At 45.3% G+C, this 15,668-nt stretch overlaps 1 protein-coding gene across 1 annotated transcript in view; it reads right to left on the bottom strand.

The window, feature by feature from the left end:
- Nucleotides 1-11,088, bottom strand: part of MALL (mal, T cell differentiation protein like) — a 33,614-nt gene extending 22,526 nt beyond the window's left edge. Inside the window, exon 1 of the mRNA XM_025354844.1 lies at nucleotides 10,212-11,088. Within this exon, the coding sequence (XP_025210629.1) occupies nucleotides 10,212-10,316 (105 nt within the window). The 5' untranslated portion in view covers nucleotides 10,317-11,088. The remainder of the gene's footprint in view (nucleotides 1-10,211) is intronic.
- Between the last annotated feature and the right edge of the window lie 4,580 nt (nucleotides 11,089-15,668).

The following is a 15,668-nucleotide window of genomic DNA, read 5'->3' as shown; positions in this document are numbered from 1 at the left end:
CTTTTTTGCACTTGCAGATTATGTTTCAAAATTAATATTGTCTTTAAGAAATCTAAATTCACCAGTAAACTACATAAAACACGAACTTTACTGATGAAGTTTCAGCAGTCACTAGTGGGGACGTAAAACGCAGAAGTTACTCCCCAGCCACTCTGGAAAATTGTTTGTCGGGGTTTCTTAATACTTAACTACACCACCCAGCAATCATACAGGGGCATTTTCCTGGAGAACTGAGCATGCCCCCCACACAAAAGCCTGCACACAAGTTTTCACAGCAGCTTTATTTGGAACAGCCAAGAACTGGAAACAGGCAAACTGTTTCTCAATAGGCGGATGGTTAAACAAATGACGGCAAAGCCAGACCACGGAACGCTACTCAGGAGCAAGAAGGAAGGAGCTATTGACATAGGCCACAGCTTGGATGGTGCTCAAGAGCATTAGGCTGAGTGGAAGACGCCAACCTCAAAGACCCGTGTACTGTGTGGTTCCATTTATTTATATAACTTTCTGGAAATAACAACATCGTAGGAATGAAATTGGTGGTTTTCAGGGGTTTGTTCAGGAGGGGTTGAGGGAGGGCAGCGTAGGGGGTGCACTCTGAAAGGGTAGCACGAGGGAGCTCTTTGGGGTGAGTGGCAGCCCTGTACCTTGAGGCAGTGGTGATTCCCTGAATCTACATATGTGAGAAAAGTGGAGCCCCAAAGTACCAAAGGCAGTTTTTGGGCTCTGATACTGTACTACCATTAGGAAGGATGCAGCTACTGGGGGAAGCTGCGGACGGGGACAGGAGGCCTCTCTGAATTATCTTTGCAACTTCCTATGAATCTATAATTACTACAAAATAAGTTTTAAAATGTGAACTGGCAAAGACTTGAAAATAAACATTTTAGGCAATTATCCATGAGAGCAAGCTCAGGAGAGCAGAGGTAGAAGAGAAACTGCAGACTCCCCAGGGCCTGGCCCATCCCTGTCTGTCATCACCAAGAAATAGGGGACCTGGCCTGGCCAGCAGGGTGGCTCAGGGTCTAGGGAAGTTGAGAGAGGAGCCAGGGCTTTGTGTGAGCGCATCTGACTATGCTTTCCTGGCACATCTGGCCTCTTGTTCATATGGAAAGTCTGTAGCACGGGTCTGCTCTCAGGTCCTTGGGGTATCTCGTCAGCAGCAGCTGGAAGGAAAGGTCCTCCCTGGGCTGCCCCCACCGTGGACAGCATCAGAATTCCATTATTTGATTTTGAGTTCTTTGTCCCTTTGATGGCCTGATTTTACAACTCACTCTCTGTACTAACACCCTTAGAAAAACAGGCCTGTTCGTGAGGTCTTAGGCGCTGAGACAGAATTTGCTGGGCCCCCAAGGCCTGGTGCTCTGGGATCAGCCCCAGTGGGCAGCAGCAGCTGCACCCCCAGAAGACCAAAGCAGAAGAGGGGCCTGTGCTAGGCTGTTTCTGCACTCGTCTCTCCAGCCAGCACGTCTTCTGTTCAATGGGATCAGAATCACCCACCCACCTCAACATTCTCCCTCTCTCCCATCTACCTCCCCATTCCTCACCCCAGATATAAGGCCCATGTGATTCTAGTTTCATGCTAGGAATGCTTATTTAAGGGAAAACCAAGTACAGAACAGCAGGTACAGAATAACCCCATTAAATAGGTGTGTACACATATACGAGTATGTGCACACATATGGATTATATTTATTTCTGAACTTTCTCAATTTTCAATAATGAATAGGATTACTCCTGAATTAAAAATAAATGAAGTTACCATGAGGAAACATCAGACAAGACCAAATTAAAAGACATCGTAGAAAAATAACTAATCAGAAGGCAGACGGGATCATGGCAGATGGAAGGCAGGACTGGATTGCAGCTCCAGACAGAGCAGATGCGAAGGCTTGCATTGTGAATTTTAGCTACAGATCAACCACAAGAACAGACCAGCAATCCTGAGAGGACCCACAGACCCTCTGAAGGAAGCAGACTACTCTTGCAGGACCTGGGAGACACCCCAAATACTGTGAGTGCCCCAAGTGAGGAATTAGGAAAGGGAGACCCTCCTCTTCCAAACACATCCCTCCACTGGAGAAGCTAAAGGTCTGTTTGCAGGAGAAGTTTCCAACTTCACCTGGAGCTGAGTCAAGTTGGAGAGCTGAGCAAAATACGGGGGTAGAGGAAGCAGCAGAAAGGCCCTGGGAGCTCACTGGGTCCCCAAGCAGCCCAATCCTGCCTGGCACCACAGGGATTCATCAGGAGGGTGGCCAGAGGAGCAGGGGGTAAAACTCCACAGGGAGAAGGACTTCTCTAGCTGAACTTTGTAACAATTTGAATGGGGAGAGATGCCTCCTGGCCAGAACTCAGAAGACCTGGCCAGAACTCAGGAGAGGTCACAAATTGAGTGTGCAGACTTTACAGGCAGGGGAAGAACTAAATCCCTTTTCTCTTGCTTTGGGAGGAGGATAGCCTTGGGCAAGTTTTCAAACCCATCCTGCCCTCTGCCTGGAAACAGACTTGGGGCTGTTGCGAGGGACACAGTGGGAGTGGAACCGGCCATTTGGTTTGTGTGGGAGCTGGGTGAGGCCTGTGATTGCCAACTTTCCCCCATTTCCCTGACAATCTGCATGACTCAGCAGAGGCAGCCATAATCTTCCTAGGTGCACAACTCTGGTAACTTGGGAATCTCACCTCCACCCCTCACGGCAGCCACAGCAAAACTCATCCAAGGAGAGTCTGAGCTCAGACATGCCTAGCCCTGTCCCCATCTGATGGTCCTTCCCTATCCACTCTAGTGGAAGACAAAGGGCATATAATCTTGGGAGTTCTAGGGCTCCACCCACCACTGGTCCATCTCCATACTACTACAGCTGTTGCTTTCTGGAAAGTGCCACCTCCTGGCAGGGGGCCAACCAGCACAAAAAATAGACCATTAAACCACCAAAGCTAAGGACCCTCACAGAGTCCACTGCACCCTCTGCCACCTCCACCAGAACAGGCACTGGTATCCATGGCTGAGAGACCCATAGATGGTCCACATCACAGGACTCTGTGCAGACAATCCGGAGTACCAGCCTGGAGCCAGGTAAATTCGCTGGGTGGCTGGATCCAGAAGAGAGACAACAATCACTGCAGTTCGGCTCACAGGAAGCCACATCCATAGGAAAAGGGGAAGAGTACTGCATCAAGGGAACACCTTGTAGAACAAAAGAATCTGAACAACAGCCTTTAGCCCTAGACCTTCCCTCTGACAGAGTCTACCCAAACGAGAAGGAACCAAAAAACCAGCCCTGGTAATATGACAAAACAAGGCTCTTCATCACCCCCCAAAATCACGCTAGTTCACCAACAATGGATCCAAACCAAGAAGAAATCCCTGATTCACCTGAAAAAGAATTTAAGAGATTAGTTATTAAGCTAAACAGGGAGGGACCAGAAAAAGGTGAAGCCCAATGCAAAGGAAGTCCAAAAAATGATACAAGTGGAGGGAGAAATATTCATGGAAATAGATAGCTTAAAGAAAAAACAGTCAAAAATTCAGGAAACTTTGGACACAATTTTAGAAATGTGAAATGCTCTGGGAAGTCTCAGCAATAGAATTTAACAAGTGGAAGAAAGAAATTCAGAGCTCAAAGACAAGGTCTTTGAATTATTAACCCAATCCAATGAAGACAAAGAAAAAAAAAAAGAGAAAATATAAGCAAAGCCTCCAAGAAGTCTGGGATTATGTTAAACAACCAAGCCTAAGAATAATTGGTGTACCTGAGGAAGAAGAGAATTTTAAAAGCCTGGAAAACATATCTGGAGTAATAATCAAGGAAAACTTTCCCAGACTTGTGAAAGGCCTAGACAGCCAAATACAAGAAGCACAAAGAACACCTGGGAAATTCATCACAAAAAGATCTTTGCCTAGGCACATTGTCATCGGGTTATCCAAAGCTAAGATGAAAGAAAGGCTCTTAAGAGTTGTGAGACAAAAGCACCAGGTAATCTATAAAGGAAAAGCTATCATATTAGCAGCAGATTTCTCAGCAGAAACCTTATAACCTAGAAGGGACTGAGGACTATCTTCAGCTTCCTCAAACAAAACAATTATCAGCCAAGAATTTTATATCCAGTGAAACTAAGTATCATATATGAAGGAAAGATACAGTCATTTTCAGACAAACAAATGCTGACAGAATTTGTCATTACCAAATGACCACTACAACAACTGCTCAAAGGAGCTCTAAATCTTGAAACAAATCCTGGAAACGCATCAAAATGGAACCTCTTTAAAGCATAAATCACACAGGACCTATAAAACAAAAATACAAGTTAAAAAGCAAAAGCAAAACCAAAGTAGACAGGCAACAAAGAGCATGATGAATGCAATGGTACCTCACATTTCAATACTAACATTGAATGTAAATGGCCTAAATGTTCCACTTTAAAGACACAAAACCACAGAATGGATAAGAACTCACCAACAAACTATCTGCTGCCTTCAGGAGACTCACCTAACACATAAGGACTACATAAACTTAAAGTAAAAGGGTGGGAAAAGGCACTTCATGCAAATGGACACCAAAAGTGAGCAGGGGCAGCTGTTCTTATATCAAACAAACTTTAAAGTAACATCAGTTAAAAGAGATAAAGAGAGACAGTATATAATGGTAAAAGGCCTTGTCCAACAGAAAAATATCACAATCCTAAACGTATATGTACCTAACACTGGAGCTCCCAAATTTATAAAATAATTACTAATAGACCTAAGAAATGAGATAGACAGCAACACAATAATAGTGGGGGACTTCAATACTCCACCAACAGCACTAGATAGGCCATTGTAACAGAAAGTCAATGAAGAAACAATGGATTTAAACTATACCTTGGAACAAATGGACTTAACAGAAACAAAACAGGAGATATTACAATTGACGGAACATTTCATCCAACAACTACAGAATACACATTCTATTCAACAGCACACGGAACTTTCTCCAAGATAGACCATATAATAGGCCATAAAATGAGACTTGATAAATTTAAGAAAATTGAAATTATATCAAGCACTCTCTCAGACCACAGTAGAATAAAACTGGAAATCAACTCCAAAAGGAACTTTCAAAACCATTCAAATACATGGAAATTAAATAACCTGCTTCTGAAAGCATTGAGTCAAAAATAAAATCAAGATGGAAATTTAAAAATTCTTCAAACTGAATGACAATAATGACATGACTCATCAAAACCTCTGGTATATAGCAAAGGCAGCGTTAAGAGGAAAGTTCATAGCCCTAAACACCTACATCAAAAAGTCTGAAAGAGCACAAACAGACAATCTAAGGTCGTACCTCAAGGAACTAGAGAAACAAGAACAAGCCATACCCAAACCCAGCAGAAGAAAGGAAATAACCGAGATCAGAGCAGAGCTAAATGAAATTGAAACAAACAAACAAAAAACCCATAAAAGATAAATGAAATAAAAAGCTGGTTATTTGAAAAGGTAAATAAAATTAATAGACCATTAGCAAGATTAACCAAGGAAAGAAGAGAGAAAATCCAAATAACCTCACTAAGAAACGAAACAGGAGATATTACAACTGACACCACTGAAATACAAAAGATCATTCAAGGCTATTAGGAACACCTTTATGCATTAAAAACTAGAAAACTTAGATGAGATGGATAAATTCCTAGAAAAATACAACCCTCCTAGCTTAAATCAGGAAGAATTAGTACACTAAACAGATCAATAACAAGCTGCAAGATTGAAACAGTAATTTAAAAATTACTGACAAAAAAAGTCCAAGAACAGATGGATTCACAGCAGAATTCTACCAGACATTCAAGGAAGAATTGATATCAATCCTTTTGACATCATTCCACATGATAGAGAACAAAGGAACCCTCCCTAATTCATTCTGTGAAGCCAGCATCACCCTAATATCAAAATCACGAAAGGACATAACCAAAAAAGAAAACTACAGACTGATATCTTTGATGAACATAGATGCTAAAATCCTTAACAAAATACTAGCTAACTGAATCCAACAACATACCAAAAAGATAATCCACCATGATCAAGTGGGTTTCATACCAGAGATGCAAGGATGGTTTAACATACGCAAGTCAATAAATGTGATACACCACATAAACAGAATTTAAAACAAAAATCACATGATCATTTCAATAGATGCAGAAAAAGCATTCGACAAAATCCAGCATCCCTTTATGGTCAAAACTCTCAGCAAAATCGGCATACAAGGGACATACCTTAATGTAATAAAAGCCATCTATGACACACCCACAGCCAACATAATACCAAATGGGGAAAAGTTGAAAGCATTCCCTCTGAGAACTGGAACAAGACAAGGATGCCCACTCTCACCACTCCTCTTCCACATAGTACTGGAAGTCCTAGCCAGAGAAATCAGACAAGAGAAAGAAATACAGGGCATGCAAATCAGTAAAGAGGAAGTCAAACTGTCACTGTTTGCTGACGATAAGATCGTTTAACTTGAAAACCCTAAAGACTCTTCCAGAAAGCTCCTAGAACTGATAAAGAATTCAGCAAAAGTTTCTGGATACAAGATTAATGTACACAAATCACTAGCTTTTCTATATACCAACAGCAACCAAGCAGAGAATCAAATCAAGAGCTCAACCCCTTTCATGATAGCTGCAAATAATAATAATAATAATAATAATAATAATATACTTAGGAATATAACAAAGGAGTTGAAAGACCTCTACAAGGAAAACTACAAAACACTACTGAAAGAAATCAGACGACACAAACAAATGGAAACAAATCCCATGCTCATGGATGGGTAGAATCAATATTGTGAAAATAACCATACTGCCAAAAGCAATCTACAAATTAAATGCAATCCCCATCAGAATACCACCATCATTCTTCACAGAATCAGAAAAAACAATTCTACAATTCATAGAACCAAAAAAGAGCCAGCATAGCCAAAGCAAGACTAAGCAAAAAAAAAAAAAAAAAAAAAAAAAAATCTGGAGGCATGACACTACCTGATTTCAAACTATACTCTAAGGCCATAGTTACCAAAACAGCATGGTACTGGTATAAAAACAGGCACATAGATCAATGGAACAGAATAGAGAACCCAGAAATAAACCCAAATACTTAACAGCCAACTGATCTTGGACAAAGCAAACAAAAACATAATATGGGGAAAGGACATCCTTTTCAACAAATGGTGCTGGGATAATTGGCTACTCACATGTAGGAGATTGAAACTGGATCCTCGTCTCTCACCTTATACAAAACTCAACTCAAGATGGATTAAGGACTTAAACTGAAGACCTGAAACTACAAAAATTCTAGAAGATAACATTGGAAAAACCCTTCTAGATACTGGCTTAGGCAAGGATTTCATGACCAAGAACCCAAGAGCAAATGCAATACAAACAAAGATAGATAGCTGGGACCTAATTAAACTACAGAGCTTTTGCACAGCAAAAGGAACAGACAGCAGAGTAAACAGATAACCCACAGAGTGGGAGAAAATCTTCACAATCTATACATCTGACAAAGGACTAATATTCAGAATCTACAATGAAGTCAAACAAATCAGTAAGAAAAAAACAAAAAATGCCATCAAAAAGTGGGCCAAGGACATGAACAGACAATTCTCAAAAGAAGATACACAAATGGGGAACAGACATGAAAAAATGCTCAACATCACTAATGATCAGGGAAATGCAAATCAAAACCACAATGTGATACCACCTCACTCCTGCAAGAATGGCCATAATCAAAAAAATCAAAAAACAACAGATGTTGGTGTGGATGTGGTGAACAGGGAATACTTCTACCCTTCTGGTGGGAATGTAAACTAGTACATCCACTATGGAAAACAGTGTGGAGTTTCCTTAAAGAACTAAAAGTAGAATACCATTTGATCTAGCAACCCCACTACTAGGTATCTACCCAGAGGAAAAGAAGTCATTATTCAAGAAAGATACTTGCACACACATGTTTATAGCAGCACAATTCACAATTGCAAAATTGTAGAACCAACCCAAATGCCCATCAATCAATGGGTGGATAAAGAAACTGTGAGAGATATATATATACATGATTACAAATACGGTACAGTGTATACAAGGATGATGAGTGCACCAAAATCTTACAAATCACCACTAAAGAACTTACACATGTAACCAAATACCACCTGTACCCCAATAACTTATGGAAAAATAAATTTTTCAAAAGCAAAAAAAAAAAAAAAAAGAAAAAACAACAACAACTAATCAATACTCTTCAGAAGTGGCAAGGTAAGGACCCAGGTTGTCCCAGATTAAAGGAGATGAAGGAGATATGACAACTAAGTGCCATGTGTGGGATCCTGGCCAGGATCCTGGACCAGAAAAAGGACATCAGTGAGGAAATTAGCAAAACTGAAGTAAGGTTTATAGAGTACTTGATAGCACAGTATCAGTGTTTCCTGATTTCAAGAGTTGTACCATGGAAGATGCAGGCATTGGGGCAGCTGAGGGAAGAGTACACAGAACTTTCTGTACTATTATTGCAGCTTTACTGTAAATCTTACATTACTTAACAATACAAGTAAATGAAGACAATTGGGCCAATGCCAATTTTGATTGTCATTGAGCCCCTCACCCCCCACAACACGTAAGGCCTCAGAGCCCAACATGAGCATGCACTTTGCCCTCCCAGGAGTTTCACTGGCAGGAGCAGGGCGGGTGGAGACACCACGACCTCTCACAGTTCTCACCCTGGGTGCTGTCCTGATTCCAGAAACACCGTGCCTCTAGCCTGCTTCCAGGACTTCTCCCCTGGCCTCTAGGCCTTTCCCTCTCTTTCCCCCCCAGCCTATGAATGCCTGTTCTTTGAGGTCCAACTCTTGGTGGCAGGCCTGGACCCCTCCCTGGCCTGGAGAGATCAGAAGGTCCCTCCTTGCTGAGGCTACCATCCAACTGTGGGGGGGAGATGCTCACAGTCTCTCCCGGGCAGACAGGAAATCACCAGGAGGCAGTGCCCTGTCACCAGGGGCTTGCAGGACTGACATAAACCACAGGCTCAATAAAAAGAGGCAGAGTCAACCAGTACCCCGGCTGCCCATGTGGCTGCTCCAAGGTGAGGGGCACACCCAGGGCCTGGCACATAGGACTCATCAGAGCACGATTATGTCATCAGTCTGGCAGGATGCCCACGCTGTGCTGGGGATGGTAGCCTTGGCAGAAACCTGCCTCTTAGGTGGAGTTTCAACTGGAGCCACTCAGATGCTAGGCCCACCCTACCTGGTTCTCTTTCTGGTTGCCATCAATGGCCACCCATTAGCCAGTTTGCCTAAAAGTGGCTCGATCAGGCCCAACTTTGCAGGCAGATGACGAGAGTGAGAAGGGCCGGTCACGTCCGAATTAAAAGTAGACCCACTTTCTATCTTTTCCTCCCTGCTCAGAGACAGCACTGCCAAATTCAGGGCAGGTAAGAAAATACCACCCACAAGCTAGATATTTCAGAAGGTGCTAGAAAAACAAAACACATTCTTTTGCCCTGATTGGACCCCAGACTTCAGTGTGCTCCTCCATGAAGAGGATGTGGTACCAGCCAGTTCAGAGGGGACTTGTGCAGTGCGGAACACTGCATATGCACAGCTCTGCAGATGGGAGCAGGCAGGCTTCCCAGGGATCAGGGCCACAACTCAGCCGTAGGGCGCCCCAGAGAGTAATACAGTGACAGGTTCTCATTTGCAACCAGGGTGCCTCACACGACTGTTTTATGGCAGATACTGTCATAGTTACCTTGTGTGGGGGACCCCACAAAAGTCAAAGTTCAAAGTCAGCAGACATGACAATTAAGAAAACCTGCTCCCAGAGGGAAACACAGTCTCCCCACGTCAAATCAGAAAGGCACAAATAGTTGGACAAAAGAAGCCATGTAATTATAATTCATTTCCAACATTTTCCTGGGAATCCTGAGTATTTTAGCAATGTCCCCCCAGGCCTCCACACCCAAGTGGGTTTTGTTTTGGAGGGCGGAACCCCCCTGGCGGCATCAGACGGGGCGCAGAGTGGGATCTGTCTCTTGAGTACAGCTGCACCCCGCTGTGCGCCCGGTGGAAGACTCGCAGCCACCGCAGCCCCTGCGCTCGGTCTCCCTTCTCTCGGCGCGGTCCGGTCTGGGGCCGAGGCCGGTTTCCCTCTTCCTCTCTCTCTGCAGGTGGCCGGGGGGCCGCACTCACCAGCTCCGGCAGGAAGAAGGCGAAAGGGATGGTGACGAGCAGCGCGATCCCCGAGGGCACGTCGGACGGGGCGTAGCTGGTGACCTGCGGGTCGGGCGAGGCCATGCTGTCAGCCCCTGCTGGGCACTCCCGGCAGCTCGCCCGCGCGCAGCCCGTCAAATATCACCTCCTGCGCGACACACCCATCGGACGTCGTCTGGGAGGGGAAAAAAAAAGTTCCAGCCGAGCAGGTCCTTCCACTCGCTGAAGCCAACAGATCCTCAGTGAGCGGGCCAGCGGCATCAAACGGCCCTGCCTGGCCGGCGGGGGACACAGCGCTGGTGCAGGAGGGAGCAGAGCGGGAGTCTCTTTCTAGACCTTTCCAACTAAGGAATCTTTGACTCCTGGAGCCTGTTATTCTAGGGGATACCAGCGACAGTCACTCCCCTGGGCCCAGAGTGTAGGCTCAGGCTGCTTGGCTATGAGGGCTGTGTACTGAGGACCAGCAATGAGCCAAGCTATCTGCAGACAGCCCGGGTGCCCACCACGGCCTGCACGTGGCTGTTTTGCCCTTTTCCAAGTGAGGAGACTGAGAATCAGTGAGGTCAACTCAAGGCCACAGAGCTGGTTACTAACAATGCTGGGTCTTGCCCAGCTCCCTCCTTTTCCACTCTTGGTGGCAGCTCTCAGTCGCCAGCCTCCCCTGGGAGGAGCAGCCCTCCCTTCCAGCTCATGCCCCTGGGACTTGGTGTTTCCTTCTTTCTCTGGATCCCTTTCCATGGTCCTCCACTGCTCTTTTCCTCATGGGGCAGATGGAGGAAGGCCCCCCTCTCTCTGGGAGAGGACCACAGCAGCAGGCACCAGAGAAGGGCTGGGCTGGCTGGCTGCTGCCTCTGGTGGACAACCTCCTTCCTTCCCTGACCTTCCTTCCAGCCAGTGCCGTGCCCCTAACTGGGCTTGGGGCCAAGAAGTTTTTTCCTGACTCCCAGGCAAGTAGGGGAGCTGACTGCAGGGCTGTGACCCAGAGGCAAGCAACTCCTTTCACACCAAATACAAGTTCCAAAGGCTGAACCATTTCCCCTCCGCCTTTGAATTGGCGAACCTTCATTTCCCCAACCCGCTCTGAAAGAGTGTGCTCAGGATGCTCGGGATTGGGGTCCCTTCTTCCTGCCCCCAGCTGCTCCCTGTTAAGGAGAGCATGTGGGGAAGAGTACGTGAGGGCTGGATTAATTAGAAGAGCCCATGTCCTGATCTCATTAGCAGAAATGGGGAATTCCAGGTTCTGCCCTCAGGGCCACAGGTGGGGAGATTAGCCAGCTCAGCCTTTGCCTGGTCTGGGGAGAGCCCAGGGAGAGAGGAGTTTGGACAAATGAAGCTAAGAGCAAAGGCATTGCAAAGAAAGGCAATGAACCCCCCAGTGGATCTCAAACCAGACTGAGCATCCCTTTTCTCCAGGCTATGGAAACTAGGAAGTAAGGGAAACGCTAATCCCACCTGCCAACCGCAGTCTCACCTACGCCACCTTGTTTACAGGACTAATCCAAGCAAAGCAGGGATTTCTCCATGAATCCCACATCTTGCCACCTCTCTTAAAGGTTGCAAATAAGCACTGTGCCACTCTTACGGGCTGTAGGATACCTTTGACTTGCCCATGGACAACATGGCATAGTAGGAAAAGCTTAAGAAGGAAAACAACCTTCTTAGGCTCATATCTATGAAATGGAGATAATAATACAACCCATAACCCCTTAGTCTCAAGTTGAGAGGCCCTGAGCCACCTCCACCTTCTGAAGCAATTAGCATATTAAGAAATGAAGATGGCCGGGCGCGGTGGCTCAAGCCTGTAATCCCAGCACTTTGGGAGGCCGAGACGGGCGGATCACGAGGTCAGGAGATCGAGACCACCCTGGCTAACATGGTGAAACCCCGTCTCTACTAAAAATACAAAAAACTAGCCGGGCATGGTGGCGGGCGCCTGTAGTCCCAGCTACTCGGAGGCTGAGGCAGGAGAATGGCGTGAACCTGGGAGGCGGAGCTTGCAGTGAGCCGAGATCGCGCCACTGCACTCCAGCCTGGGTGACACAGCGCGAGACTCCGTCTCAAAAAAAAAAAAAAAAAAAAGAAATGAAGATATGCCTTGGTCCTCTGGCTAAAGACCAGGGTTTTCATTTTCCTCCTCTGCTGTGCACTTCTTGTGACTGTGTCTATCTTCAGGACCAAAGCAATGTGTGTGTTGGGGTTTGGGGCGGGGGGTTGGGGAGAGAGAAAGAGAGAGAGAGAGACAAAGGTAACAATTATTCCCCCCATGCTTTTAGGATCATGGTTCCTCTGGTCAGAGACAAAGGTTCCCCTTTCTCAGAGTTCCAGGTACCTGCCTGGCTGCTACTTCCATTGCCACCATCACTGTCACTTGATTGCCCAGGGGCTGAGGAAGGAAAGAATAAACAAACAAACAAAACACAGAGATTTTCTACACTCCCTCTGACTCTTTGGGGGCCCCTTTCCCATTCCTCAGACCAGAAACAGGGATTCTTTTAGAGACGTCTTTGTCCGCATCCTGTGTACAGTTCTGGGTTTCAGGCGGTCTCTGACCCCCGGCTGAGAGGTACCAGAGGAAAGAAAATGGGAAACTCACCAACAGCTTAGTAGTGTTTTGAATTCTGGTTTCCTTCCAAAATATTCCTGTTTTTTTTTTTCTAGAATCCTCAGTTAGCTTCTCCATGCATTCTGTCCAGGGCTGTTAATTGCATTTAGTGAAAGGAAGAGGAGTATCCTTCTCTACTTGACCAGAGCCCAACTTGCAACATCCTGCTTAACTCTTCAAGCACTTTTCACTACCCAAGATTTCCCTGATTTACTAATTTGCCTATTGTTTGTCTCCCTGGCTCTGCCCCTCTCCAGGATGTGGGCTTAAGGAGAGCCAAAACTTTGCTCATGTGGTGAATCACAACCATATCCACCATCTTGAATACTGTCTGGTACACAAAAGGTACTCAATAAATGGTTTTGAATAAATGTTTTTGAATGATTGAAACAGTCATGAAAACAGTCATAAAGACTTTGAAGACAACTGCTTATCTCTTTTTTTGACTCCTCTTTATTAAACTCTTTTCGCACTAAGAAATTGCTTTACTATTTTTCAGAAACAATTTACTAGTTCCATGAAAAGGAAGAGACAGGCCAGAAGAAATCCAGAGATACTTGGGGGAAAGAATAGACAGTTGCATCCATTGGGATTCTTTCAATAACAAATATTTTAAAAAACCCATTCCAACTGGCTTTAGTGATGAAAGGAACTTATTACCTTAGGAAGTGAGAAGTTGAGAGGTAATAATGGTTTCTGGTGAGACGTCATCCAGTGACTTGAACAATGACACTCAAGGTGGAGGTGATGTTACCAAGAGAGAAGTATATGGAGGCTGGATAGCAGAAACACCAGATGTCCACTACAGTAACTTCCCACTGTAGAAGTAGCAGCAGAGCTCTCCCCTTTTCTGCTGCAAGAACACACATGTCCACTGGTTCTGGCCTGCTAGACACAACTAGATTGCAACTATGATTTCTACAGATCAAGGTCTCTTTAACTCTCAAATGGGGTACATAGAAGACTCAGGAAGACCCTGTGATTAATGTTCATAGCCATGAGGCAGAACTGAGTCTGGTTTCTTGTGTCCCTGGAGTTGGGCAAGTACCGAACAGCTGCCAGGAAAAAGGAAGGACTCAATGGGATAATGTCTGGGTCATCCAGAGATTCCTACCTGGAGAAGAGCTCAGAAAGCATGGAGACCTTTTTAGTCCCCAAAATGGTCTCTTCGAAAGGACAAAGTTCTGCAAAGTTAATCTTTTCGGGCAAAGTCAGATGCAAATGAGCAGGTTAAGGTCCAGTCTGTCTTACAGAGTATCAGAAAAGGGCTAAATGACAGACACACTATCAAAGTCCCAAGTGTGAGCCGTACTCCATTAATGATTTTTTATATTGCTGCACACAGACCTGCACGCCTCATTCAGTACCAGCCATCACTGAGCAGAACATCCTCAACCTCCATTTTCCTGCCTATGAGACAGTATAGCCCATAGCCTTTCACTTGCCATTCACTTACTATTTTTTTGAGACAGGGTTTCCCTGTCGCCCAGGCTGGAGTGCAGTGGGATGATCACAGCTCACTGCAGGCTCAACCTGCTCAGCTCAAGTAATCCTCCAACTCAGTCTCCCGAGTAGCTGGAACTACAGACCTGCGCCACCATACCCGGCTAATTTTTGGATTTTTTGTAGAGATGGGGTCTCGTCATGTTGCCTAGGCTAGTCTTGCATGCCAGGGCTCAAGCACCCTGCCTGCCTTGGCCTCCCAAAGGTGTGAGCAACTGTGCCTGGCCCATTCACTTATCTTTATACCCATCCCTCTTTATCCAAATTGACTTGGTTACTGCATTCAAATATCAGAATTCAGAGAGCAAGTCTGAGTGTTGAGGGATACAGTGTTACCAAATCCATGTGTCCTTGAGTTTCAGGTAGTAAATGTGGCAGTTCAAATAGTGAGGGATTCATCTGAAAATGTATTTAAATCTAACTGGTCCCCAACAACAGAAAGTGGCGTTGGGAGAGGGAGAGTGAGGATAGGAAGGAATACCTGTACACTTACCATTGACTTCGTGCCTGCCACAGGGCCATGAACAGCCCTGGCCATAGTACTGTTGGAATTCATTTTTGTGTTTGGGTGATTACTGTCCACCTCATGTATTGTAAGGACAGAGATCTTGCCAGGATTGTTCTCACTCTATCTTCAAAGCCCAATGCTGTGCCTGGAGCATGGCAGGTGCTCAACACTTATTAAGTACATGAGGAATGGACAATTGTAACACTTAGATGCAAAGTGCCCTAAGTAAGGTTCTTTCTCTGCCTCTTTGTTTTGAGGAAACACATCACAGCAGCTAGAGGACAGCTGTCTTTGATCACCTCCACACCCCAAGAAAGCCTCCCAACTTAGAATGCTTCACACAAGAGGAAGCTGAGGCAGTTCACAGCAAAGGATATCCTATAATGCTGCAAATTGAAAAAGCCCTCAACTGGCAGAGGACACTGCTGGCTTCCTCTGTTAAACTGATAGTTTCCCAACTGCTACTGGGTTGGCAAGTCAAACTTGCTCCATTTGTACACAGGGTTATGTATTTCAACTGGTTTTATGTGAGTTGCTCTGGCCTTGCATATGAAATCCTAAACATTGAAGACAGACTCTACCTGCTCTTTAATATCTGCCTTTGACCCTAGACTTTCATTCCAAGCACCCAGGCAAGCGAGTTGCAACATTTTTCACCTCTGCAGACCTGAAGAATATGACACTCAACCAATTAAGAGGTTGGGAAGGTGGGGAGGAGTGGGCCACATAGTTTACAGTTCAGACACCCCACCCTGCCCGCCCTCCCATGGTTCGGGTGTGGTGAGTCCCCCTGGCCTCACAGGTGGGCACATGTGGTCACTCG

The sequence above is a fragment of the Theropithecus gelada genome, chromosome 13, assembly GCF_003255815.1.
Source record: "Theropithecus gelada isolate Dixy chromosome 13, Tgel_1.0, whole genome shotgun sequence".
NCBI lineage: Eukaryota > Metazoa > Chordata > Mammalia > Primates > Cercopithecidae > Theropithecus > Theropithecus gelada.
This window is presented reverse-complemented; position numbering and strand designations above follow the sequence as displayed.